Source organism: Rhinolophus hipposideros (assembly GCF_964194185.1).
Source record: "Rhinolophus hipposideros genome assembly, chromosome: 21".
Taxonomy (NCBI): Eukaryota; Metazoa; Chordata; class Mammalia; order Chiroptera; family Rhinolophidae; genus Rhinolophus; species Rhinolophus hipposideros.
In genome coordinates, this window is record NC_138067.1 from 36,769,393 (window position 1) to 36,797,199 (window position 27,807).

The window sequence follows — 27,807 nt, forward strand, 5'->3', positions numbered from 1 at the left end:
TGGAGAGGTCGGATGTGAGTCCGCTCCTGGGATAAACTGCCCAGAGAGATATGAGAATGAGCAGTCTGTTGCAGGAAGGGTGGTTCATCCTTTCATGGGGAAAGATCACCAGGGGAAATAGGGCAGAAAGCCTCTCCTGAAAGATACAAGCTGAGGACGGTGTCACCTTCTGAAGGGCTGGTGGAAGCAATGGACGCTTCAATCCCCATTAATCTCCATTAGTCTCCACCCTAACAACCTTAAGTAAAACAATAGTAGGAAGAAATAATAAAAATAATTATTTTTAATATGGCCAACGTGTAACAAAAAGCACCTAAGTGAAGTTGCTATTTTTATTTATGTGTAAATTGAAATCTAATAACAATGTCCATACTATGTAAACGGAGACAAGTCCAGTCTCTGACTCTTCCCTTTGCTTCTCCTATATGGAAATTCTGGAGCTGCCAATCTTCCCCCACACCTCCTTTTTAGGGGGCTGTAAGTGGGAGGGTTGTAAAGACAATTCTTTTAACTTGGTGAACTTCTAAACATTGTTCAATAACTTAGCTTAAATATTGCCTCTGCCAAGAAGTTCTTCGACCTGAAAGTGGTAGGAGGTCTATGACTTACTGAAACTCTTGCTTCAATCCTACTAGCAGGTGGGGAAGATGTTTTGAGGAAACTAGACCTAGGCTCTGACATGTGCGTGCTGAGCATGTTCAGACCAGTTATGCCCCCCTTCTGCGATTCAACTTAAAAATGGGGCCAGTTAGAGGGTTGTAATCTTACTGCTGGTTCTCTCTCTTCTCCAAAAGTCTGGTCTAAGGAAAAATCTGTGGAAGTCCATTAGTGAACATACATTTTTACCAGAGGCCTAAGAATCACTTTTAATGTTGGTAATGTAATTAAGCTTAAAAAGAAGACTTTTCTTAAAGGGATTTATCTGGAACTATTTATGGGTGAAATATAATCTTTAAAAAACTCCACTGAAGAGGGGTAGATTGGATAAAACAAGAATAAAGAATGTTGATAAATGTTGAAGCAGGTGATGGGTACATAGAGTTCATCATAATGTTCTCCTTTAGTATTTGTATGAAAATTTCCCAGTAAAAATTGAACTTGGAATGAAAATAATTTAAAAGTTATTTACAAGGAAATATTATCAACAAGAAAGCAAGTGTGTTGATAGTACTAGATAATACAGATTTCAAAACTAACTGTATTACCAAAGCTATTCCATATTTTACTAAGATGTAACTACCAAGAACATATAACACTAATAACATATACATAACAATATAGTTCTGAAATACATACAACAAAAACTGACGAAATGGAAAATTTGAGGATTTCACAATCACAGAAACAAACCCATCTCTCAGAAACAGATCAAAGAAGAAAGGTAGATTGTAAGGCTATATTGGGATAACAAATGACTTGCTTGATATATTGTATATTTTACACTTTATTTTTCTTTTTAACCAGAGAATGAACATTTTATTCAGACATACATGGAGCACTTATAAAAATTCTCTATAAAGTAGGCTATAAAACAAATGATAAATCCCCCAGACTCATATTACATATATCATATTCTCAGACTACATCATACCTGAATAACCCTTGGGTTAAGGACAACAAAACAATGGATATTGCAAAGTATTTAGAATGAAGAGGAAAATAGTTGTACTATATATTAAAAATCTAAAGAATGGGCCAAAGTGATACCCAGAATAAATTATAACCTAAAATATATTTATTAGGATACTAGAAAGAGGGAAACCAAATTAAGCTTTAATTCAATCACAATCTACTAAAGTCCTATCAAATACTCCCAGAGAATAAAATATGTAACAGAAAACCCTAATAGAGATAATAAAAACATGAGCTGGTTGTCTATAAGAGTGAAATCATTCTTAAGAAAATAGAGAAGATACAAGTCAACAACATTGGAAAGAAAAAGGGACATTACTACAGAGAGAAAATTTTTTAACTCAAGAGAATTCTATGGTTATTTTGAGTAATAAGTTTGAAATCCTTAATAAAATAAAAAGTTTTCTAGGAAAACATAGATGAAGAAACCGCCACAAGAAGAAGAAAAACTTGGATAAGCCAAAAAACATGAAAGAAATGGAACTGGCAATATACGCAAAAACCAGCCCTAAATGGATTAATGATTCAAGTGTCAAAAACATAACTTTAAAACTGTTCATAAAAAATATCAGCAAATATTTTTTATATCTTGTGGTAATAGAAAGATTTCTTAAACAGAAAACAAAAATATAAAAGATTGATAAATTTGGCTATATTAAAATAAGGATGTTTGTTTGTTCATTAAATGTCAGTAAATACAAGCTATAAACTGGGACAGATAAACATAGAACACGACCTAATTATGGGAGTAATTCATACATAAATTTGTAGTTTTGCCAAACAAATATAAAACTATGTTATCTTGATTTATATTTCCCTGATCACTAATATGTTGAAAATGTTTGTCTCAGATGGGTTGATTTTAAAAATTTATTCATTTTTGGGCCGGCCCGGTGGTTCAGGCGGTTAGAGCTCCATGCTCCTAACTCCGAAGGCTGCTGGTTCGATTCCCACATGGGCCAGTGGGCTCTCAACCACAAGGTTGCCAGTTCAATTCCTCGAGTCCCGCAAGGGATGGTGGGCTGTGCCCCCTGCAACTAGCAACGGCAACTGGACCTGCAGCTGAGCTGCGCCCTCCACAACTAAGACTGAAAGGACAACAACTTGACTTGGAAAAAAGTCCTGGAAGGACACACTGTTCCCAATAAAGTCCTGCTCCCCACCCCAATAAAGGAAAATCTAAAAAAAAAAAAAATTTATTCATTTTTTTTAGTTACAGGTGACATACAATATTATTTTATATTAGTTTCAGGTGTACAGAGCAGTGGTTAGACATTTACATAAGTTAGGCAGTGATTCCCCTGATTAGTCTGGTATCTACCTGGCACTACACATAGTTGTTGCAACATTATTGACAATATTCTCTATACTGTAATTTATATCCCCATGACTATTTTGTAATTACCAATTTGTGTTTCTTAATACCTTCAAATTTTTCACCCAGGTCACCAAGCCCCCTCCCTTCTGGCAGCCATCTCTTTGTTTTCTGTATCTATAAGACTGTTTATGTTTTGTTTGTTTTGTTCATTAGATTCCACATATAAGTGAGATCATATGGTATTTGTCTTCCTCAATGTACCTTATTTCATTTAGCATATTACCCTCTATGTCCATCAATATGGTTTAAAATGGTAAGATTTCATTCTTTTTTTTTTTAAGATTTTATTGGGGAAAGGGAGCAGTACTTTATTGGGGAACAGTGTGTACTTCCAAGACTTCTTTCCAACTCAAGTTGTTGTCCTTTCAGTCTTAGTTGTGGAGGGCGCAGCTCAGCACCAGGTCCAGTTGCTGTTGCTAGTTGCAGGAGGCGCAGTCCACCATCCCTTGCGGGAGTCGAAACCAGCAACCTTGTGGTTGAGAGGCCGTGTTCCAATCAACTGAGATATCCGGGAGCTCAGCGGCAGCTCAGCTCAAGGTGCCGTGTTCAATTTTAGTTGCAGGGGGCACTGCCACCATCCCTTGAGGGACTCCAGGAATCAAACTGGCAACCTTGTGGTTGAGAGCCCACTGGCCCATGTGGGAATCGAACTGGTAGCCTTCAGAGTTAGGAGCACAGAGCTCTAACCGCCTTAGCCACTGGGCCGGCCCAAGATTTCATTCTTTTTAATGGCTGAGTAATATTCCATTGTATATATATGCCACTTCTTTATCCAGTAGTCTATTGATGGGCACTCGGGTTGCTTCCATATCTTCACTATTGTAAATAGTGCTGCAATGAACATAGAGGTGCATATATCTTTTTGAGCTAGTGTTTAGGATTTCTTTGGGGAAATACCCAGTAGTGAAATTGCTGGGTCATAAGGCAATTTTATTTTTAATTTTTTAAGGAATGCTCCACACCATTTTCCATAGTGGCTGCACCAATTTGCAATCCCACTAGCAGTGTACAAGGGTTCTCTTTACTCCACACCTTCGCCAACACTTGTTGTTTATAGATTAATTGATGGTGGCCATTCTGATACTTGTGAAGTGATATCTCATTGTGATTTTAATTTACATTTTTCTGATGATTAATAACATCAAGCATCTTTCATATGTGTGTTGACCATCTGTATGTACTCTTTGGAGAAATGTTTATTCAGGTCTTCTATCCATTTTTTAACTGGATTTTGTGTGTGTGTTTGTTGAGTTATATGAGTTCTTCATAAATTTTGGATATTAACCCTTTATCAGATGTATCTTTGGCGAATATCTTCCCCCATTCAGTAGGCTATCTTTTCGTTTTGTTGATGGTTTCCTTTGCTGTGCAAAAGCTTTTTAGTTTGACATAGTCCCATTTGTTTAATTTGTTTGTTTCTCTTGCCTGACGAGGTAAATGAGAAAAAAATACGGTAATGTTAGAGATTTTACTGCCTATGTTTTTTTCTAGGAGTTTTATAGTTTTGGTTCTTACACTTAAGTCTTTAATCCATTTTGAGTTTATTGTTGGATATAGTGTAAGAAGGTGGTCTGGTTTTATTTTTTCTTTTCTTTCTTTCTTTGTTTTCTTTTCTTTTTTTTTCCTTTTTTTTTTTTTTGCGTGCGTGTGCATGTATCTGTCCAGTTTTCCCAACACCATTTATTGAATACACGGTCTTTATTCCAGTGTATGTTCTTGCCTACTTTGTCATAGATTAAGTGACAATATAGGCATGGGTTTATTTCTGGGCTCTCTAGTCTATTCCACTGATCTATGTCTCTGTTTTTATGCCAGTACTATGCTGCTTTTATTTCAGTATCACAGGTAGTGTAATACTTCCAATTTTGTGCTTCTTTCTTAAGATTGCTGTGGCTATTCAGAGTCTTTTGTGGTTCCATATAAATTTTAGGACTATTTGTTCTAGTGCTATGAAAAATGTCATTGGTATTTTGAGTCACATTGAATCTATCGATTGCTTATGGTCATTTTAACAATGTTAATTCTTCCTATCCATGACCACAGTATATGCTTCCATTCATTTGTATCTTTTTCAATTTCTTTTTCCAGGGTCTTATAGTTTTCAGAGTATACCCTTGGATAAATTTATTCCTAGGTACTTTACCTTTTTTTGATGCAATTGTAAATGTGGTTGTTTTCTTAATTTCTCTTTCTGAGAGTTTATTATGGGTGCATAAAAATGCAGCCAATTTCTGAACATTAATTTTGTATCCTGCTACTTTAATAAATTCATTTATCAGTTATACGTGTTTTTGGTGGACTCTTTGGGGTTTTCTATATATAGTATCATGTCATCTGCAAATAATGACAGTTTTACATTTTTTTCCAATTTGGATGCCTTTTATTCCTTTTTCTTGTCTGATTTCTGTAACTAGGACTTCTGGTACTATGTTGAATGAAAGTGGTGAAAGTGGGCATCCTTATCTTGGTCCTAATCTTAAGAAGTACACTTATAGCTTTTTCCCTTTGAGTATAATATTGCCTGTGGTTTTGTTGTATATGGCCCTTATTATGTTAAGGTATGTTCCCTCTATTCCCACTTTGCTGAGAGTTTTTATGATAGATGGATGCTGGATTTTGTCAAATGCTTTTTTCCCCTTTGATCTATTGATATGATCACATGATTTTTATCTTTCATTTTGTTTATGTGGTGTATCACATTAATTGATTTGCAGATATTGACCCAATCTTGCATCCCAGGTATAAATCCCACTTGATCGTGCTGTATGATCTTTTCTAAGGTATTGCTGAATTTGGTTTGCTAATATTTTGTTGAGGATTGTTGAGTCTATATGTTCATCAGGGTTATTGGCCTTTGTTTTGTCTTTGGTTTTAGAATCAGGGTAATTGTGGCCTCATAAAATGAGCTGAGGAACTTTTCCTCCTCATGAATTTTTTGAAATAGTTTGAGAAGGATAGGTGCTAATTCTTTTTTGAATGGTTGGTAAAATTCACCCATGAAGTCCTCTGGTCCAGGACTTTTGTTTGTCGGGAGCTTGTTGATTACAGAATCAATTTCATTGTTAGTAATCTGTCTGTTCAGATTTTCTGTTTCTTCTTGATTCAGTCTTGGAAGAGTATATACTTCTAGGAATTTAGCCATTTATTCCAGATTGTCCAATTTTTTGACATATAGTTGCTTGTAGTATTTTCTTAAATATTTTTGTATTTCTGTGGTGTTGGTTGTCACTTCTCTTTCATTTCTGATTTTGTTTGGGACTTCTCTCTTTTTTTCTTGATGAGTCTGGTTAAAGGTTTGTTAATTTTGTTTATCTTTTCAAAAAAACAGCTCTTGATTTCATTGATCTTTTGTATTTTTTTAAGACTGTTTTTCATTCATTTCTGCTCTGATCTTTATTATTTTCTTCCTTATACCTACTTGGGATTTGTTTGCTGTACTTTTTCCTGTTCATTTGGGTGTAAAGATAGACTGCTGATTTGAGATTTTTCTTATTTCTTTAGGTAGGCCTACATTGCTACGAATTTCCCTTTCAGGACTGCTTTTGCTGTGTCCCATAGATTTCGGGTCATTGTTTTTATTTTTGTTTGCCTTAAGGTATCTCTTGATTTGTTCCTTGATCTCATTGGTGACCCATTCATTATTTAGTAGCATGTTATTCAGTCTCCACCTGTTTGTTTCAGTTTTGTTCTTGTAGTTGATTTCTAGTTTCATACCACTGTTGTCAGAGAAGATATGATTTTAAACTTCTTCAATTTCTTGAGATTTGTTTTGTGACCTATCATGTGGTTTACCTTGGAAAATGTTTCATGTGCTCTTGAAAAGAATGTATATTCTGCTACTTTGGGGTAAAACACTCTAAAAATATCAATTAAGTGCTCGCTTTGGCAGCACATATACTAAAATTAGAACGATACAGAGAAGATTAGCATGGCCCCTACGCAAGGATGACTTGCAAATTTGTGAAGCGTTCCATATTTTTATAAATTTGATTATGGTGGTGAAAAAAATATCAATTAAATTTATGTGGTCTAGTGCGTCATTTAAGGCCACTGTTACTGTGTTGATTTTCTGTCTGGAAGATATATCCATTGGTGTCAGTGGGGTGTTAAAGTCTCCTAGTGCAATTATGTTACTGTTGATTTCTGCCTTTATGTCAGTCAATATTTGCTTTATACATTTAGGTGCTCCTTTGTTGGGTGAATAAATGTTTACTAGGATGATGCCCTCTTGCTGGATTGATCCCTTTATTGTTATGTAATGTTCTTCTTTATCTCTTATTACAGTCTTCATTTTAAAGTATATTTTGATACAAGTTTTGCTCCCCCAGATTTTTTGTCATTTCCATTTGCATGAAATATCTTTTTCCATCTCTTTACTTTCAGTCTGTGTGTGTCTTTCAATCTGAAGTGGATCTCTTGTAGACAGCATATACATGGGTCTTGTTTTCTTATCCATTTAGCTACCCTCTGTCTTTTGATTGGAGCAGTTAATCCATTTACATTTAAAATGATTATTGATAGTACATAGTTATTGCCATTGTACTATTCATATTTTTCATCTTTATTTGCTTGTTTTCTCCTTTCTTCTTTTTAAAGAAGTCCTTTTAACATTTCTTGTAATACTGGCTTAGTGGTAATGAATTCCTTTAGCTTTTTCTTGTCTGGGAAACTTTTTCTCATCTTCAATTTTAAATGATAGCCTTACTGGGTAGAGTAGTCTAGGTTGTAGGCCCTTGGTTTTCATCACTTTGAATATTTCCTGCCACTCATTTCTGGCCTGCAATGTCTCTGTTGAGAAATCAGCTGATAGTTTTATGGGAGCTCCCTTGTAAATAACTAATTGTCTGTCTATTGATGCTTTTAGGATTCTCTCTTTGTCTTTAAACTTTACCATTTTAACTGTGATGTGTCTTGGTGTGGGCCTGTTTGGGTTCATCTTGTTTGGGACTCTGCACTTCCTTAGCTTTGCCAGGTTAGTGAAATTTTCAGTCATTACTTCAAATAGATTCTCGATCCCGTGCTCCCTCTGATTCAAATGTTGTTATGCTTGATGTTGTCCCACAGGTCCCTTACACTATCTTCATTGTTTTTTATTCTTTTTCTTTTTGTTGTTCTTATTGGGTGTATTCTGCTACCTTGTCTTCTAAATTGCTGATTCGATCCTATTCTTCATCTAATTTGCTGTTGATGCCTTCTAATGTAGTCTTCATTTCAGTTATTGTATTCTGTATTTCTGACTGGTTCCTTTTTATGGTTTCTATGTCCTTTTTTATGCTTGCTATCTCTTTGTTGAAATTCTCACTAAAATTTTTAAGCATTCTTACCATGTTTCCTCAAAAATAAGACCTAGCTGGACCATCAGCTCTAATGCATCTTTCGGAGCAAAAAATTAATATAAGACCCGGTCTTATTTTAATATAAGACCCAGTATAATATAATATAACATGGGGTCTTATATTATTTTTTGCTCCAAAAGACGCATTACAGCTGATGGTCCAGCTAAGTCTTATTTTCAGGGAAACACGGTATAATCAGTGTTTTAAACTCTGTGTCTGGTTGGTTCGTTGCCTCCGTTTCATTTAGTTCTATTTCTGGAGGTTTCTCCTCTGCTTTTATTTGGGACATTCTGTTTGTTTGTTTGTTTGTTTCCTCATTCTGGCTGCTACTCTGTGTTTGCTTCTATGTATTAGGTAGACCTCCTATTTCTTTCAGTCTTTGTTGGATATCCTTATGTAGTATGTGTCCTGAGTGGTCCAATGGTGCAGTTTCCCTGATCTCCTGTGCATGTGTTCCAGGAGTGGCCCTTGAGTGTGCTGTGTGTGTACTCCTGTTATAGTTGGACCTTGATTGCTTTTGACCCATGAGTGGATGGGATTGACTCCCATGCTGACTGACTGTGAGGATTGGCTACACCCACAATGTCTGTACTGCTATGTGGGGGCTGACCCCTCAGAGGAGGCTTTGCCCACATGATATCTTGTGCCTGTTAAGACTCCCCTTTGGCTATGCCACTTGTGGGGCTGAGCAGGTAGTACTCTGGTGTTGTCTGAAGCTTGCCTCTGGGTATGTTGTTTCTGGTGTCTCTTGGAAGGGGCTCCTTTGCAGGCCAATTTCAGCTTTGCCTGTTAGTGGCCCGCAGCTACATGGTAGAAGCCACAAAGCTATATGTGTTTGGCTGCTGCCTATGCTTGACCTGGAGGCATGTAGGGTTGGCCTTGCCAGGAACAAAGGCTGGTTGCCACCAATAGCGGGCCTGTGGTAGCTTAGCAAAAGACCCAGGGTTCCCTAGGCCTATTGCCATCCCCCGACAGCCCGTAAGGCCCAGCTGTTAAAAAAGCCTCCTTAGGTATGCTTGCTGGACTAGTTGACCTCGCGTTGAGAGTGTCCTTGGAGATGCACCACTAGTTGGGTGTAATGGAGTCCCAGGGAGTCATGAGATGTGGCTGGTGGTTTTTACAAAGTCTATGCAGTCTCAGCTCCCACACTGGTGCTGGGCCCATTACCACCCTGCAGAAATGCCCTGAGAACAACACAGCCAGTCACCACCCATCTCAGGCCTGCAGGTTCCTGAGAGCTGCCCAAGAGATGGTGCAGTGCAGGTCTTGGATTACCACTCACCAGCAAACATTTCCTGGGCCAGCCATTGAGGACCCACAGCCAGGGCAAAAAAGCTTCCCCAGCCTGTGGAGTGGGGCAAGCAGCCCAGCAGCCAGGATTTTCCCAGGTGATGTAGCACCTATTACGGCACTCTTGTTGAAAATCAATGGACTGTAAGTGTAAGGGCTTATTTCTGCACTCTCAAGGCTAGATGTCTATCCTTATGCCAGGAATACATTACATTTATTATTATAGCTTTGTGGTAAATTTTGAAATCAGAAATTGTGAGTCCTTCAACTTTGTTTTTCATTGGGATTACTACTTTGTTTATCTGGTCCCTTTCAGTCCATATGAATGTTAGCATCAGTTTGTCAATTCCTCTCAAAATCATGCTGAAATTTTTAATAAGGATTGTGTTGAACTCGTAGATCAGTTTGGACAGTATTGCTATCTCAACAATATTACGTCTTCCAGTACATAAATGGGAAATCTTTTCACTTTTTGAGATCTTTAATTTTTTTCAGCTATGTGTTAGTTTTCAGTATACACCACCTTGCACTTCCTTAAGTTTTCCCTAATTATTTTTTGAATAAAATTGACCTTCCAGACAACCCGCCCCCATCAGCTCCATTCTGGGCTCCGGGTGTACTTTCCCTCAGTTTTCCTGGTTGAATTCCGATCTGAGACTCCCAGGTTTCCGCTCTGAGCATTCCATACTGCCCTCTACCCCCACCCCCACTCCCCCACCCTCGCCGCCAACGCTCATCCACTGACGAAAGCCAAAATGGCGATTTAGTCAGTCCCGCGTATTCGCAGAGTGAGCTATAATCGCTAGGAGACTCTCCGGCACAGCTCCGCTCACCCCTGTGCGAAAAGATCAACGCAGAATGTCATCTAAGTCAATCTCCCACTTCGGTGGCCGCCTCACCCTTTCCGCCTCTAGACTACATTTCCCAGAAGTTCCTGCGGCTCTAATCAATTTCCGGCGCGAATCTGGCTCTCTTTTTCCAATTTTCAGGGAACATACGACTCCCTGGGATTGGTCGGGTCTATGGAGGAAGCTTGTCTCCAGGGAGTGGGATCTCCTCGTGTGGGACACTCACTCCGACCCTGCATATGGATCACAAAGACTCCTGTTAGCGATTCGGAGAGTAGAGCAGGGCTGTCGGCTTAGCCCAGACTGTGCGGTAGCGGGAAATCGGAGAACCGGGCGCCATCTTATCTAAACGGATCGACTCGGGACTACATTTCCCAGAGGGCCCCGGTTAAACAATCCCCCTCCTCCCGGCCATCGGGTTGTTGGGCCCTGGGCCTCCAGGGAAGGGGGAAAGTGCAAGGTGAGTGATCTCGGTCTTGGGGCCTCGGACTAGTCTCCTCAGGTGCGTCCCTGAGGATTTGAAGGGACGGTTCAGGCGGGTCCGGAGTCTCGGGCCAGGAGGACGGAGCAAGAAGTGTAGGATTTCATGTGTACGATTGTGACCTTATGTGACTCTGCGGCGCTGTTTGTGCGGGGGGTGATTGTATGTCCCTGTGGTGGGTGTGTCATTATGACTGACCATGCGCGGAACTCTGTGCAGGTGTTATCTGGGGATATCCTCGTTGGATATCCTCGTTGGCACTGTACGTGTCAGTGTGACCGAGTCCCCTGTTGGGACTGTGATTGTGTGTATCCGTGTAACTTTGTGTGACATGGAGTGTGTTGGGAGGTGGGGAGCAGGGGTTGAGAATCTGTGATTATGTGGCCGTCACTGTTATCTGAGGGCTGCGTGTGTGTGATTGTGGTTATGTGAATGTTAGCAGCACTAAGTGTACTGGCTGTCTGTGACTGTGAGAATGTGTGAGCATGATGATGTAACTGTTCGTACCGCTATGTGTGCAGTTGGAGGGTGCCTGTAATTGTACCAGGGTGACAGTTTGTGTGCCCCAGTGGTTGATGTGTGAGGTCAGAACAAATTTTGGTCTTGGACAACTGACCTTTCCCCCTTTGACACCAGGAATGCTCACGACAGCCTAGACTGCCCTGACCTCTCTCCATCCCTCTTCTCCACGGATAGTAGGTGTGGATCCAGAGCTACCTTTGATCTGGTGAGACTGGGCCACAAGAAAGACCTGGCATTTCATGATTCCTTTCTCTTTCCTTAGCTCTGCTTCTCAGAGAGGTCCCCAGAAGAAGGAGGAATGGATGCCAACCAATCCAAATACAAGGTGTGCTGGGGTTTTCTTTGTACTTTCTTTCTCCTGGATGGTCATGTTTAACATAGATTCATTAAGTCACCTGGTTCCTACATATTTCCATTCAGGAAAAAATGGGAAGCCCTGGGGGTGGACACACAGATCCCAGTATACTTTCTCATTTCCTTCTACATAATGTTCACAAATTGATTTAGAAAATTGCTGTTACTCCTGTGTACTAAGTTTTCACTTCTTTTTAAACATGTGGGCGTGCACACACACACGCATGAAACATGATTATTTTAAAGAATTTGGAAAATGGGAAGTTACAAACAGCATAACCAGTCAATATTTTCATCTATTTCCTTCTAATAAGTTTCCTGTGCATATATAACATACATTATTTCCAGATTGGACTCTTATAGCATGTACCATTGCGTAGCTATGTTTTCACTAAAAATTATTTGCACCTATTATATAGTTTCTTTTTCATTCTTTTAAAAAAATTCCTGAATATTACATACATACATTAAAGTGTTTAAAATATAAACATGTAGTTTAAGAAGTAACGATAAAGGGAAACTATATATAACAAAAACTTGCATCAACACTCCAGAAACCCGTTAGTCCTGCCCACAGGAAAAAAAACCTATTCTCTTCACCACTTCAGGTAATCCTTATCCTGACTTTTGTGGGAATTTTTTTTTTTTCAAAGAATAGTTACACATCTACCCATCCCTAAACGACGTAGTTTAGTTTTGCCTTTTAACTTTATAGAAATGAAATTGTGCTGTGTAATGTTATTTTGAGTCTTGCTTTTCTTATGTAGTACTATATTTCATAGGATCCCCCTTGTTGTGAGTTGTTACATATAACTGTAGTTTGGACATTGGTTTCCAGTTTTTGGCTCCTTTGAAAGGACTGCCCTGAATGTATTTTTATAAGTATCCTGGTGCACATATGGATGCTTTCCTAGGTTATAAACATATGAATGGAATTGTTGGTCTGTAGAATATGTGTGTATCTTCTAATTTCTTAATATTGCCAAATCGATTTTCAGTGTGGTTGTACCAGTTAATTCCTACCAGCAGTTTATAAACATAGTCGTCCTGTATTTTTTCTAATACTTGGTTACTTGATATTTTAATTTTTGATGAATCTGCTGAATAATGGTATTCAAGGTCTGATCAAAACCTACAGCGAATGTTTAAATTTAAAAAAATTTATTGTAGTAAAAGACACATTGTCATTAATTGTCCTCAAAATACTCCCCCTTGCTTCAAACACACTTATCTCATTGTTCTTGCCACTTTCTGAACTAGTGCTGTAAGTCCTCTTTCGGGAGTGTCTTTAGTTGCGCTGTCATGGTTGCCTCCATGTCCTGAATCATTTTGACTTGGAGAAGAGCCAGAAGTTGCACGATGTCAGACCCGGTGAATAAGGTGGATGAGGACACACTGTAATGTTTTTTTATTTGACAGAAATTGCCCTAACAGAAGTGACGTGTGACATGGAGCGTTGTCATGATGGAGGATGATTTATGACACACTTTAAAACACACCTTCTCTCAACCATAGCTCACACCTGACTGACGGCACCAAACAAGTTGAAACTTGTCACACAGTATTACTAAGATTGGACGCACTGCTTCCTATATTGAAGATCCCTTCCTTTCTGTTGGATGGTACTCAGCAGCAGCATTCACTGTATTTTGTGATCTCAATGGAAAGGCTGTCACACATTGCTTCTTGTATGGCAATTTCTGTCAAATAAAAACATTACATTATGTCCTCATCCACTTTATTCACCGGATCTGGCACTATGCAACTTCTGGCTCCTCCCCAAAGTCAAAATGACCATGAAAGGTAAATGTTTTTTGGTGTGTGTGGTTTTTTTTGGGGGGGAATATTGGGGAACAGTGTGTTTTTCCAGGGCCCATCAGCTCCAAGTCAAGTCGTCCTTCAATCTAGTTGTGGAGGGTGCAGCTCACCTCCAAATCCAGTTGCCATTTTCAATCTTAGTTGCAAGGGGTGTGCAGCCCACCATCTCATGTGGGAATTGAACCACGAACCTCGTTAAGAGCATGCACTCTAACCGACTGAGCCATCCGGCAGCTCAGCAGCAGCTCGTTGTCTTCAATCTAGTTGTGGATGGAACAGCCCCCTGGCGCATGTGGAAATCGAACATGCAACTGTGTTGTTAAGAGCTCGTGCTCTAACCAACTGAGCTATCTGCCCTCCCCGAAAGATAAATGTTTTGAATCGATTGAAGACATTGAGGCAGCCACAGCAGTGCAACTAAAGAAACTCATGACAGAGGACTTCCAGAAGTGCTTCAGAAAGTGGCACAAGAGGGGCCGGCCGGGTGGCGCAGGTGGTTAGAGCTCTATGCTCCTAACTCCGAAGGCTGCCGGTTCGATTCCCACATGGGCCAGTGGGCTCTCAAAAACCAAAAAAAAAAAAAAAGAAAGTGGCACAAGAACAATGGGATGATTGTGTTCGAAGTGAGGGGGAATATTTTGAGGGGGATTAATGGCAATGTGTCTTTTACTATAACAATTCTTTAAAATTTAAACATTCACCGTATTATTTGATCATATCTAGTATAATACGGTTTTAAAAGTATAACATACATTCTCAAAAGTACAGAAATCAAAGTATATGTCTTGATGAATTTTATAAAATGAGCATATTCATTTAACCAGAGCTCAAATCAGATCAGGAAGTAGAACACTCCCAGCATTCCAGAAGCCTGATTCTTTTCCCATCTACTCACTACCCACCTCTCCCAAAGATAACCATTCTTCTGTCTTCTATAGCCATAGGTTAATTTTACCTGTTCTTGAATTTTATTTAAATAGAATCACACAATATCTCCTCTTTTGTGCTTGACTTCTTTTGCTCAAAGTTAAATTTCACATGTAACATGAATACATTGTATAATAAATAATATTATGTAGTATAATACGCAACATTCATCCATATTGCTTCATGTAGTTGTAGGTCTTTCATTATTGTTTAAAATTCTATCATGAATATATTACAATTTATTTATTCCATTATTGATTGGCATTTGAGTTGTTTTCCGATCGGGGCTATTATGAATAAGGCTGCTATGAACATACTTGTACATATCTTTTGGTGCACATATGAATGCATTTCTGTTGGGTATATCCCTAGGAGTGAAATTTCTGTGTCATAGGTTATGCATGTATTCAAATGTATACTGACAGTTTTCCTAAATGGTTGTATCAATTTGCACTCCTGACTTCATTGTATGAGAGTAAACTTTATGACAAGCTCTACTAAAGATAAAAAACAATAATTCATAATAAAAAGGTTAGTCTACCAACAAATTATTATAGTTCTAAATGTACATACCTTCATAAAGTGACTTCAAATATATTTGACAGAACTAAAAAAATTAGTAGACAAATCATAGTCATAGTGAGGGGTTGTTAGCACTTTTCTAAATAGCTGATAGAACAATCAATATAAACCTCGTAAACTATATAATATTTGAACAATGTGATTGACAAATGTGACTGATTGACATACATAGGACAGTGTACCTTACAACTACAGTATATATTATTTTCAGATGCAAATGAGACATTTATCCAAGTTGATCATATGCTGGACCATCAAGGGAATTTCAGTACATTTCAAAGGATTGAAATAATATTTTAGGGTTTCTGACCACAGTGGAATTCAGCTAGAAGTCAATAACAAAAACATAGTTAGAAATATTCCAATATTTGGAACTTAAGCAATGTATTTATAAATAAGTGGTGAATCAAAGAAGAAATTGCAATGAAAGTTAAAAATATTTTGAACTGAATAATACTGAAAATATAACATCAAAAGGTGGAGTGTTACTAAAGCTGAACCTGAAGAAAATATGTAGCCGTACATGCATATGCTAATAAAGAAAAATGCTGAAAAATTACTGATCTATGTATTCATTTCAAGAAGTTAAGGAAAAGTATACTCAAACCCAAAGAAAGTAAAAAATAGGAAATAATAAGAATAAGAGCTCAAATATAAATTTATGTATATTGGAACATAAAATGAATATACAATAGAGAGAATTAACAAAGCCAAAAGTTTATTTTAGGGATTAATAAAATTGATAAATTTCTAGCAAAACTTAAATAAATAAAAAAAAGGAGATAGGACACAAATTACCAAGTCAGATTTGAGAAAAATAAAACAAAACTACAGACTAGCTTTAAGGCTGATTTTTCAATTAATTCTTGGGACTTGGTTGCACAGTATAAGTTCCTTAGACCCTGAGCCAGCGATCACTATGTTGTGCCTCTTTTTATACATCATTAGACATGTAAATTTATTTTTTAATAAGATTTTTATTTTGTAACCGTTTCTTTATTGGACATTGTATGTGTTTTAAGTGTTGCATGGCCTGCAGTGTCATCACACATATTATGTGTAAGTGATTTTGGTACACCTGGGTAGCCCCCTCTGGGGGAAAAATTAAGTAGGATTTATAATTCATATGTTACATCATAAAATAAAATTACAGTTGATAATCTTTTTTTTTAAAGATTTTATTAGGGAAGGGGAACAGGACTTTATTGGGGAACAGTGTGTACTTCCAGGACTTTCTTTTTCCAAGTCAAGTTGTTGTCCTTTCAGTTTTAGTTGTGGCAAGCACAGCTCAGCTCCAGGTCCTGTTGCTAGTTGCAAGGGGCGCAGCGCCCACCGGCAACCTTGTGGTTGAGAGCCTGCGCTCCAACCAACTGAGCCATCCGGGAGCTCAGCGGCAGCCCAGCTCAAGGTGCCGTGTTCAATCTTAGTTGCAGGGGCGCTGGCCACCATCCCTTGCGGGACTCGAAGAATCGAACTGGCAACCTTGTGGTTGAGAGCCCACTGGCCCATGTGGTAATCAAACCAGCAGCCTTCGGAATTAAGAGCATGGAGCTCTAACCGTCTGAGCCACCGGGCCGGCCCCTTAGTTGATAATCTTATACCATCGTCTTTTACAAAATGATCTTATACCAAAATAAAATAATTGATTATATATTTATGTGTAACAAAAGAAAGCATTGAAGTTATAGAAAAAAGAGATTTATACACATATACACAAAGCTAGAAAAGTTGACATTTTGATTGGTTTCCATACCGCAAACAGATAAGCAAAGTTAATTTTTTTTCGTTTTTTGGTTTTTTTGCAAAACAAAGTTAAGGAGTAAGAATAAGGAATGCCTCTGTCGGGGTGTGGGTATGTGTGTGTGGTGGGGGGAGTTGACTGACTTTCTTGGACTTGGAAAATGAGAATACTTAATTAGGGAAGTCTTTAGTTCTCATCAGAGAGTACTGTGTTCCCGGCCAAAGGGTACCATTTGGCTGAATCTGGCTTGGGGACCTGAGGACTGCAGAGGAGGGATCTGCTTAGGGCAGGTCATAGGAGCTATGCCTTGGGTTCAGAGCAACAATATCACTGGAATGGGGCAAGATCTGGCCTGAATCACTTGGCTGAGGCAGGAAACTGGGTTGCTTGGGTGAAGGAGAGGAAATCTGAGTCTGTATTCCTTTGAATTCACTAGCCAGGATCTATCTATCTTCCTGCAGCTAAAGCCTGGGGTTTCTGGCCTTGGGGAAGGAGTAGGATTTATTCCATACTCCCACTAACTAGAGTTATATTATAAGACCAAGGGAAACGGAGGTAGTTTTACTTGGTCAGTCTGAGAGCTGTTGTTTCTAGAGCATTTCTTTGCTTCCCTAGGCCTGCCTTCTCAGAACAGTATCCTTTTTCAGAACAGCTTTGAGGAGGACTGAAAATCAGCAATACTGAAAGCCATGGCCCAGGTGAGTTGATGTTTTTCTTACCTTCCTGACATTGTTCTGTTTAAGAAATTTAATTTTAATTTTAATTTTTTGGGCATGTGAGCATTTGCTTTCCTTTCTAAAGGCTCTGGCTATCAGGGTTCCCCTTCCCTCATTTCCTCTCATTATAGTCCGATAATCCTCTACCACTCCTAAGTGCCCCTCTTCTTTTGACCCAGGATTAATATTTTCATTCAGTAAATAATTGAGCATCTCTTTTCTCAGCTCTCTCCCAGGAACTATGATGGAGAGGAAATGCATTCTCTTACAGGAAACAAGAGTAGGTTTGTAGAATGAATTTATCATGTCTGGACAGTGGAGGTATGAGTTGCTTAGCTGGGAACAAACATGGAAAAGCCAAGAATATCTCTACAGATCAGTATTCTTCAGTAATAGGATGGTATATGGTAGATTGTTGCAAGATCTCCTGGCTTTTGAGGCTTGGAGGATTGTGGGATTGGTAGCTGACACAGACAGATCTCTGCAAATCTGTTTAGGGCATTCAGGAGAGAAGTCTAATATGAGGTTGAACAGGAAGTGTGGGTCGTGAGGAATTTCTGTATGAATCACCAGTTTTCTTTATCAGAAATAAAAATAGAGATAATGGATGAGTACAGTGAATTCAGCCAATTTATAAATTGTTGAGATCATACTATCAGAGCTCAGAAAAACCTTTTAAATCTTCCCTGAAAATTCTGGCATCAGAAAAATAATTATTAAAATATTATTAATAGGAAGTTTTTCTTATAACAGCAAGTCACAAGAGTGAACTAGAATTTATGAGAAACTTAAATCAGATGCTGTTTTAGAGATACTGCTGTTTTAAAATGTATTTGTTAAAATTTTGCATGTTAAAAAAATAAATTCATGGAGTACTAAGAGTGGGGCCCTGACCCACCACTTCATGCTTCTCCCTAAAGACAGACACCCTTCTATCTCTTAGCTGATTCCAGTGGAATTTATCCATGTTTTAAATTAACATTCCTATATTGCTATTTCTTGATTTATCAATTTTTAAACATTTTATTATTTCTTTGTAAGGTATGTGTGAATTTAGATTTTCTATATCACACTCTGCTTCCTTTCCCCACAACAGTTATAGCACAATTTTGTTTAAATCAATGTTTTACATGCTTGAGACCTTGAAAATATTCTATTGCAACTGTTCTCTACCACTCCACCTTAAAAAAACTTCATTGAAATAAATTCCAGGCACAGAAAAGTAGAGTAGCCTTATGAACTACCATATAATCACCATTCAGCTTCAATAATTATCAACTCAGATTCAATCTTGTTTCATCTCTACAGCTACCTGTTTCTTCTTTGTACAGTCCCCTACCCTCACTCCCACACACAGGATTATTTTGAAGCAAATACAAATTACCATGTATATCTATAAGATAGATTATTTTTAAAAGAAAACAACCATTATGCCATATTGCATCTAAAACAATTAAAAATAATTTGTTGGGGATCTGGTTAGCTCAATTGGTTAGAGCGTGATGCTTGTAACACCAGGGTCGCTAATTTGATCCCTGCGTGGGCCGGTGTGAGCTATGCCCTCCACAATTAGATTGAAACAACTACTTGGCTTGGAGCTGATGGGTCCTGGATAAACACACTTAAATAAAAGTTTAAAAATAATGATAATAATAATAATAATAATTTGTTAATATCGCTAATGTACAGTCAGTATTAAAATGTCCGTAATTCTCTAATTTTTAAAATAATTTATTTGAATTAGAATCCAAATAAGGACTATTCACAGCAATTGATTGATACGCTTCTCAAGTCTCTTATTTGTAGGTACCTTCTCCATCTCTTTTCTTCTTGTGCAGTTTTGTTGTTGTTAGAAAAGAAAAATCTGATTAATTTGTCCAGTTTGGATTTTACTGATTACATCACTGCAGTATCATTTAAGTGTTTTCTGAAAATCGGTGGTTAGGTCTAGAAGCTTGATTAGATTCAGTTGGGATTTTTTTGTGTGTGGAGAATATTTCATAGGTGGTGATGTGTAATTCCATTAGGATGTACATTATATCTGGTTCTCTTTCTTTTTGTAATGTTAGCCACCATTGACAATTATTGCCTATATTTATTAATTGATTAAAGGTTACAAAATGATATTTTGATTCTGTCATTCTTCTTCATAGATTAGGTGGAATACTATCTGTTAAGTGAATCTTCTAGCAATTGTTTGGTTACCTGAAAACAGTTTGTATAGGAAAACAATGTTTGATCCTTTTCCTTTATTTACCAGTTTTTAAACTAATGATTCGTTTCTTAGAATTCTACAAAAGTAATCAAGTAGTTTTTTATTCAGTGTTGTTAATGAGCTCATGGATTTTATTTTTGATCTGATCAGCCCATTATATTTGATCCTCAAATTATACCATTTTTAGCCAGTGGGAGGCTCTTCCGGTTGGCTCCTGAGTCCTTTTAACCTGATTCCAGTAATTTTCGATAGCTTTCTTGCTTTCTGATACAACAGAACGTTCAAATTCATCCTTAGAATTTCTGACTCAATCCTGAAATCCTCTCTTTTCCCAAAGAACCTTGGTTCCTTTTATTTGAATACGGCACTTAGAGACTACAATCTAGGCTCTAGGAATGCTCCTCACTGCTACTTAGGCCTTTTCAGTGGAACAAATCAGGAATTTGTTTGTTTTTTAATATAAAATAAACCTGTTACTCTTGCATCTGTTTCTGAAATCCAAAGATTCTGATTCTCAGTGACTTCAGTATAATTGCTTGTTTGCTTTACCCCTCAATACAAGTGCAATAGTCTCTGAAGTATTTCTTTTATTACACAAGTATATATATGTTTATTGTTTCAGGAATCAGTGATGTTCAGGGATGTGGCTGTAGACTTCTCTCAGGAGGAGTGGGAATGTCTGGGTCCAGCTCAGAGGGCCTTGTACAGAGATGTGATGTTGGAGAACTACAGCAATCTGCTGTCAATGGGTAAGGGCGTCTATACCAGTAATTTAGAGTTCTCTGGAATGTCTGTTTCTTCCATAGTAAATTTCTCTGCTGCCTTTTGAGTTACCAGCTACATTTCTGCTTCCTATTCCCAAATAAATGGTTGGAGCTGAAATGAACAGGAAGAGTGGGAAATGGGCAGCTCCAGGTGGTGATGGCTGAAGCTTCATCTTCTTTTTTCTTTGGGTGTTCCTGTAGTGGCATCTCTTCCTTGATTATCAAGGGACTGGATATTATTTCTGGATCTGATTTACCCACAGCATACCCATGTTTCATATCTTTTCTTGTGAGCAGGACTTTACATTCCTAAGCCTCAAGTTATCTCCTTACTGGAACAAGGGAAAGAGCCCTGGATGGTTGGCAGAGAGCTGACAAGAGGCCTGTGTTCAGGTGAGTGAGAAATAATTGGACAAAGCGGGGCATTACAGGTAATAACTCAGCTGATCAGTGAAGAAGCAGTACCTTAGAGATCTTATCTTGGAGGCTCCTATCAAAACCCTAGGCTTATGGGCAAAACTACTAAGTCCTTTTAGCTTGAGTTCACACATGACGTGTTTCACTTCTTCCCTTTCTTACTATTCTATTCTTTCTATTACTTCCCGTATTCTTTCTATTATTCTTCTCCAGCATACCACTTGATTTCAAGTACAAGGTGCCCTTCACTATGTTTAAGATCCAGTTCCCTGCTAGCTTTTCTTCCTCTTAGACTCATCTAAATGTTTTCTACTACCACCCGCAAAACAGTATGCATGTGTGTACACTCATGCATGCATGTATCTGCACTGCTTCTCCCCTCCAAGTAATGGTCTTTATTATAGCTGCCAGCTGATGACTTTTTTTATCAGTTGGTTGTGCATTCTTCCTTTATCCAAAATTCTTGATTACCTAATTTGTGCAAGGTCGTCTGCCAGTTGCTACAGTTTGCTGATTATGTCAGCTATTAAGAACAAAAAGTGCTGCTAAAATATATCCATAAATAACTTCTGCAAAGTAGAATCTAGTAAAAGAGAGAATCAGCCAAGAATCTTGGCATAAAGTCAGGGGCTAAATATGCAGAAGTGGAATTAATCCATATTGAAATAGTAGATGGAGCCTTTCAAGTAATTGTAGGTACCATGTATAGAGGCAATGTTGGAAAAAACAAAATGGTCTGTGTCTATATTGTTAAGGAAGAGGTGGCAGAGAAGAGATTTGGGAGAGAGGAGGAGAACCAGAAGAGGACTTACTGAGCACTACTATGTACTAAGCATTGGTCCAGGAGCTGGGATTATAGTATTGAACAAAACATTCAAAGCTCTGCTCTTCATAATGTCAGATGCTGATAAGTGCTATGAAGGAAGGTTTAGAGAAGGCCTCTCTGATGAGGAAGTGAGGAAGTAATGTTAATATCTGGTAAAAGATATTGAGGCAAAAGGAACAGGAAGAACAAAGTCCCTGAGTTAGGAGCTGTTTGGTGCCTACTATTGTGGCTGGAGCACAATGAGCAAAGAGGGAATTGTGTGAGAGGAGATTACCAAAGTAGCAGGATATATGTGTGTTTGTGTGCTAGGTACAGGTAGAAGGGAGGGAGTATTTGCAGATGATTTTGGATTTTGTGGGGCTAGGTATAGGCTTTGAATTCTGTTCTGAATGAGATAGATGTAGAGTCATTTTGTTCTGAATGAGATGATTTGAGCAGAGGAGTGACATCCTGTTTTTAAAGAAACACTCAAACTCAGGTTGCTAATTTTGAATTCCTTTGGATAGAATTTGGGGAGTCCATGAACTTGGATGAGAAGAAAAAATGCATCTTTATATTTAGTAACCTCTGATTGAAATTTAGCATTTCTTCCAATTATGGTGTATACAACAAACCACAGTAGTATCCGTTCTATGACTTTGACATGAATGGAAATCAACATATTAAAATGTCATTTATGCTCATCCCTTTTTCATAATTACTGTAGTACTAGGCTCACTGCTAGGTCTTACTATTTAATATGTTAAAGAAGACAACTCCAGACAGAGGGGAGAACCCCTGTAAAGGCCCTTCTAAGGGGGAAAGTTTGGTGTTTGAAGAAAGCCAGTGTTGCTGGGCTCCATGAGCAAGGGAGAGTGGAATGTGAGTCGAGGTTAGACAGGTAGGAAGCACATTATTCAGGCTTTGCTGGTGATTATGAGGAGTATAGATTTTGAGTAGGGGAAGGCCAGGCCAAGTGACATTTTGGTCCCTGAATATATTAAAGAGGGTGAAACTTGGTGGGGAGACTGGGTTAGGAAGCTACTTCAGTGATCTGAGTAAGAGATGATTCTGGTTTGAAGAGGGCATTAGCAGTGAAGATAGAAGAAGATAGTTTTAAAAGTTAGTTAGCAGCTTAACTAGATGAAAGCTGCTGAAAGATCATATAGAGGTAGGAGAAAAAATTAATGCTGGAATGAATTCCCTGTTTCTGGCTGGAGATGTTTTAATAGGCTCCATTTTGATGTCTTCAAGCCATTTAATTTGCTTAAAATCCCTATTTTTGGTAAGAGTTCTTTCTTAATAATACCTATCAAATACTGAACACTTTGTTCAAAGATAATTACATACATTTTCCCTTCCAGTAATCATGAGTTAAGGTTTATGTCCCTTTTACAGATAAAGAAATGGGGATTTGGAAAGGTTAAATAATTGCCTAGGAACATGTAGTGAGTAACTGTCAGAGTTGGTTCCTGTAATCTTCCATTGCAGTATTTTGTACTGTCTTATTTTTCTTTCTGTCTGCCTTAAACTTTTAGGTGCCACTCCTCACAGTGCTACATGAGCAAGTCTCTCTTTCCTCCTAAGATCAGCATCACAAAATTCCATTTTTACTATAAAGGGTACATATTAGGCTGAGGTCTGGTAGTCTTCAAGATGCAGACGTTCCATACCTTCTCCCTATGGAGTCAAAATGTATCACTCTCAGCATTTCAGTGTGTTCACCAACCAGAAAGCTCCACTGAGCTTTGGTGTTTCGAGTTTTTATTGTGTTTTAATTACATTGGCACGATTGATTAAGTCATTGACCACTCAATCTCTGGCCTCTCTCCCCTCCCCAGAGGTTGAGTAGCTGAAAATCCTAATCCTCTAATCACATGCTTGGTCTTTCTGGTAACCAGTCCCCATCCCAAAGCTGTCTAGGGACCCACTGGGTGACCTCACTAACATAACGAAAACATTCCTATCACTCAGGAAATTCCAAGAGTTTTTGAGACTCTGTTAGGAACCTGGCAAAAAGACCAAAATTATTTTTTATTATATCACAGAGACCAAGAATCTTCCCCAATGTGGATTTATTCCTCTCAGGAGGCCTTTAATGGAGGTCAGAAAATTATCCACTTTTTGTAATACATATGGTGTGATCATACACTCTGTTTCATGCATGCGTGCTTATATAGATGTATGTAAAACTACTTATTTTTTCATATGCCTAAGCATTGTATATCTACCAACCTTTCTAGATGATTCTTATCCACATCAGTATTTGAGAATGATTGTGGTTTCCTATTTCCATAGTCTCTTCCTTCTGCTTTCTGCATTATTCAGTCTTGCACTGCTTAACAGGGATACATCATTTTGAGAAATGCTTCATTAGGTGATTTCATCATTGTGGGAATATCATAGAGTATACTTGCACAAACCTAGATGGCATAGCCTACTACTGTGATTGTATATGCTATACTTTTATACAACTGGTAGCCCACTAGGTTTGTTTATACCAGCATCACAACAAACACATGAGTAATTCTCGCATCCAGCGCAAGATGGGCAGTGAGGGAATGAGAAGGGGCGGCTTTGGGTTAAGTTTTAAGAAAGAAAGAAGCAGAGACTTGATGCAGTTAAAAATCAGAAGGCCAGGGGGTCTCACAGCCTGAACAAAGACTGGAGCCTTGAATCGGGCCATCTGGTGGCTTTTATTGATATTCACATAAGGAATTAGCATTATCTATTCCACGGTCTTTTGAATCTCGTACATTTTTTCACAAAAGTGAATCAAACCAATTATCTTTGTCCCCAAGCAGCTGGAGCAGAAAGTCTTGTGATGACTTAGGTGAGATATGCATCTCTCTGGGGGGCAAGTCTCTCACCTTGTAACAGTTCTGTTGAGATAAGTGGAGAGAGCTGATCTTTATTGCCCTCATGACTTCTCTCACTACCAGGTGAGAGAGGAAAGCCAGAGTCAGCAATGGCTTTTCCCAGGCAGCCGGGAAGGGGAGGCAAGGCTTCTTTCCGGATCTCCTAAGGCAGCTCATTGGGGGTCCCCACTCGGTTCCGCCTGGCTTGAGTTGTTCCCCCCGTGGGGAATCTTACTCGTCATTGCAAACCATCTTTTGGGGACCAGACAGAGCGACATGAGGTATAAAACATTGAGATAAATAACGTCCCAAAAAGGCACAGTCTCACAGACTTTTCTTTCCACAAGGAAAGACGTGGGGGACAGTCTGCTAGGCTGCTGTGTGACAACAAGTAATGCATTGCATTACGACCTCAGGACAGCTAGGATGTCACTAGGCAATAAAAATTTTTCAGTTCCTTTATAATCTTGTGGGACCACCATTGCATATGTGGTCCGTAGTTGACCGAAACATCATTATGGGGCACATGACTATCTCATCAATTTCTATGCATTTCTTGTCCATTTTCCAGATTAAACAGATATACTTGAGAACTGAATGTCATTTACTACCAGATATTTTCACTTTAAGTTTTCCATTTCTGTTATAAAAGTTTAACTTCACAAATGGGGCAGAAAGAATATTTACCATTTTATTTTCTTTCAGATTTGGAGTCAATGTGTGAAACCAAGTTATTATCTCTGAAGAAGGAAGTTTATGAAATAGAGTCATGCCAAAGGGATATAATGGGACTTACAATGTATGGCCTTGAGTACTCCAATTTTAGAGATGTTTTGGAATATGGAAGCCACTTTGAAAGACAACTGGGGTATCAAAATGGGCATTTCAGCCAAGAAATACCCACTCACGGATACATGCCCACATTTATTCATCAGACATTCTTTACTCTACATCAAATAATTAATAATGAAGAGAAACCCTATGAATGTAAGAAATGTGGAAAAGTCTTTAGTCAGAATTCACAATTTATTCAACATCAGAGAATTCATATTGGTGAAAAATCTTATGAATGTAAGGAGTGTGGGAAATTCTTTAGTTGTGGCTCACATGTTACTCGACATCTGAAAATACATACTGGTGAAAAGCCCTTTGAATGTAATGAATGTGGAAAGGCCTTCAGTTGCAGCTCATATCTTTCTCAACATCAGAGAATTCACACTGGTAAGAAACCCTATGAATGTAAGGAATGTGGGAAGGCCTTTAGTTATTGCTCAAATCTTATTGACCATCAGAGAATTCACACTGGTGAAAAACCCTATGAATGTAAAGTATGTGGGAAAGCCTTTACTAAGAGCTCACAACTTTTTCAACATGCAAGAATTCATACAGGTGAGAAACCCTATGAATGTAAGGAATGTGGCAAAGCTTTTACTCAGAGCTCAAAGCTTGTTCAGCATCAGAGAATTCATACTGGTGAGAAACCCTATGAGTGCAAGGAATGTGGCAAAGCCTTTAGCAGTGGCTCAGCACTTACTAATCATCAGAGAATTCACACTGGGGAGAAACCCTATGATTGTAAGGAATGTGGGAAGGCTTTTACTCAGAGCTCACAACTTCGTCAACATCAGAGAATTCACGCTGGTGAGAAACCCTTTGAATGTCTTGAATGTGGAAAAGCCTTCACTCAGAACTCACAACTTTTTCAACATCAGAGAATTCATACAGATGAAAAACCATATGAATGTACTGAATGTGGAAAGGCCTTTAATAAATGCTCAAACCTTACTCGCCATCAGAGAATTCATACTGGTGAAAAGCCCTATAACTGTAAATGTGGGAAGGCATTTAGTAGTGGCTCAGATCTCATTCGTCATCAGGGAATTCATACTGATGAATAACAAAAGTTAAAGCTCTTGTCACCCTAATATTTTAAACAAAATTCATGTTTGATAATTACCTTCTTTCACTATTTTTGTTTCTTGTGTTATTTTGCATATATTTTTAATTCCAATGCATTTCATTCTGTTATGAATTCAGATTCTAAATTGACATTTACTCCTTCCTCAATATTGTACTAATGGCAGTGGTTCAATAGTTCTTTCCTTCCCCATTATTTTGTTCTACCTTCTTGGTGAAAACATTATATTCTTTATATTTGCTTGTGTTCAAGGGCTATTTTTTTCTTCTGATTCGATATCACACTTTAAATTGTGTGACCTTGTATTTTTTAATTCCTTATAGAATAATTTTATAGTATTAATTTTTGTTTCACAAATGTATATTTTCTTATTATACAACAAAAAAAGCCAGAAACTAAAAAGCTGATGTTAATTGTAATCATACCAACTATAGATGACTATTCTCAAATTGGTAGAACAAATCCTTTTAGACTTTGTTTTAAAGAAAGTGTAGTCATGTTATGCATATTGTACTTTCACCTGCTTTTATCGTGCCAAAAATATGATTGCCATTTCAATAAATATAGATTTTATTTTAATGACATATTTAATGACTTTTTAAAGTGATGTTATTCATGTTACAGTTGTATCTAAATGTTTGCAGTTCTAAAATCTGCCCTGATTACTATGACCCAAATTTATTTTTGGATGCTTGTTTTTTCTTTTAAGATATGTATTTTAATTGCTGAAATTATCCGTTTTCTCCTTGTAAACTCTTTTGTTCCTTTTCATCAACCCTAACCCCAACTTCATACTAGAAAGGTAATTAACTTTTGTTATCAAAGTGTCACTTACCCTTTCAAATATTTTTTTACTTTTTACTTATAGATGTTAGTGGCATTTTATTTTCTATGTATTAGTAAATATAATTATGCTCTATAATTAATAAATATAATTAGTAAATATAATTGTGAGGATTTAATGAATGAATAAATTTAAAGTATCAACTATTTTTATCAGATAGTAAATGCTTAGTAAAAGTTGTCCACTATTATTGATATACTCATTTTCATAATTATCTTCATTATTATTTGTGGCAAGGATTTTGACCATGTTGTTTACCTTTGTCTAAATCAAAGAATTCTAAAGAAAAAAAGAAAACTGAGTGTAATGAGTATAGGAAAGCTTTTCCCATCACTCATTATTCAGCATGCAGGTTTTATTA

General features: G+C 37.8%; 2 protein-coding genes across 4 annotated transcripts in view; one reads left to right on the forward strand and one right to left on the reverse strand.

The window, feature by feature from the left end:
- The window catches only part of LOC308490644 (uncharacterized protein), a 65,898-nt gene that overhangs the window by 25,734 nt on the left and 12,357 nt on the right, over positions 1–27,807 (reverse strand). The window lies entirely within an intron of this gene.
- ZNF383 (zinc finger protein 383) lies at positions 10,581–27,179 on the forward strand. 3 transcript variants are annotated; one of them, XM_081032129.1, is made up of 7 exons: positions 10,811–10,944; positions 11,750–11,812; positions 17,525–17,607; positions 20,463–20,589; positions 20,902–20,997; positions 23,875–23,930; positions 25,390–27,179. In XM_081032129.1, the coding sequence occupies exons 6-7, from the start codon at positions 23,894–23,896 to the stop codon at positions 26,580–26,582; spliced, it is 1,230 nt and encodes a 409-aa protein (XP_080888255.1). In that variant the 5' UTR covers positions 10,811–10,944; positions 11,750–11,812; positions 17,525–17,607; positions 20,463–20,589; positions 20,902–20,997; positions 23,875–23,893; the 3' UTR covers positions 26,583–27,179. The 3 variants fall into 3 exon arrangements, with proteins under 3 accessions (XP_080888253.1, XP_080888255.1, XP_080888254.1); XM_081032127.1 differs by lacking the exon at positions 23,875–23,930 and having other exon boundaries at positions 10,581–10,944; XM_081032128.1 differs by lacking the exon at positions 23,875–23,930 and having other exon boundaries at positions 17,557–17,607.

What these genes read in the sequence shown, in the direction of transcription:
- ZNF383 (XM_081032127.1), top strand. An exon ending in CAGCAATCTGCTGTCAATGG is followed by an intron (nt 20,590 to 20,901) that starts GTAAGGGCGTCT and finishes TCTTGTGAGCAG; the next exon opens with GACTTTACATTCCTAAGCCT. An exon ending in GACAAGAGGCCTGTGTTCAG is followed by an intron (nt 20,998 to 25,389) that starts GTGAGTGAGAAA and finishes ATTTTCTTTCAG; the next exon opens with ATTTGGAGTCAATGTGTGAA.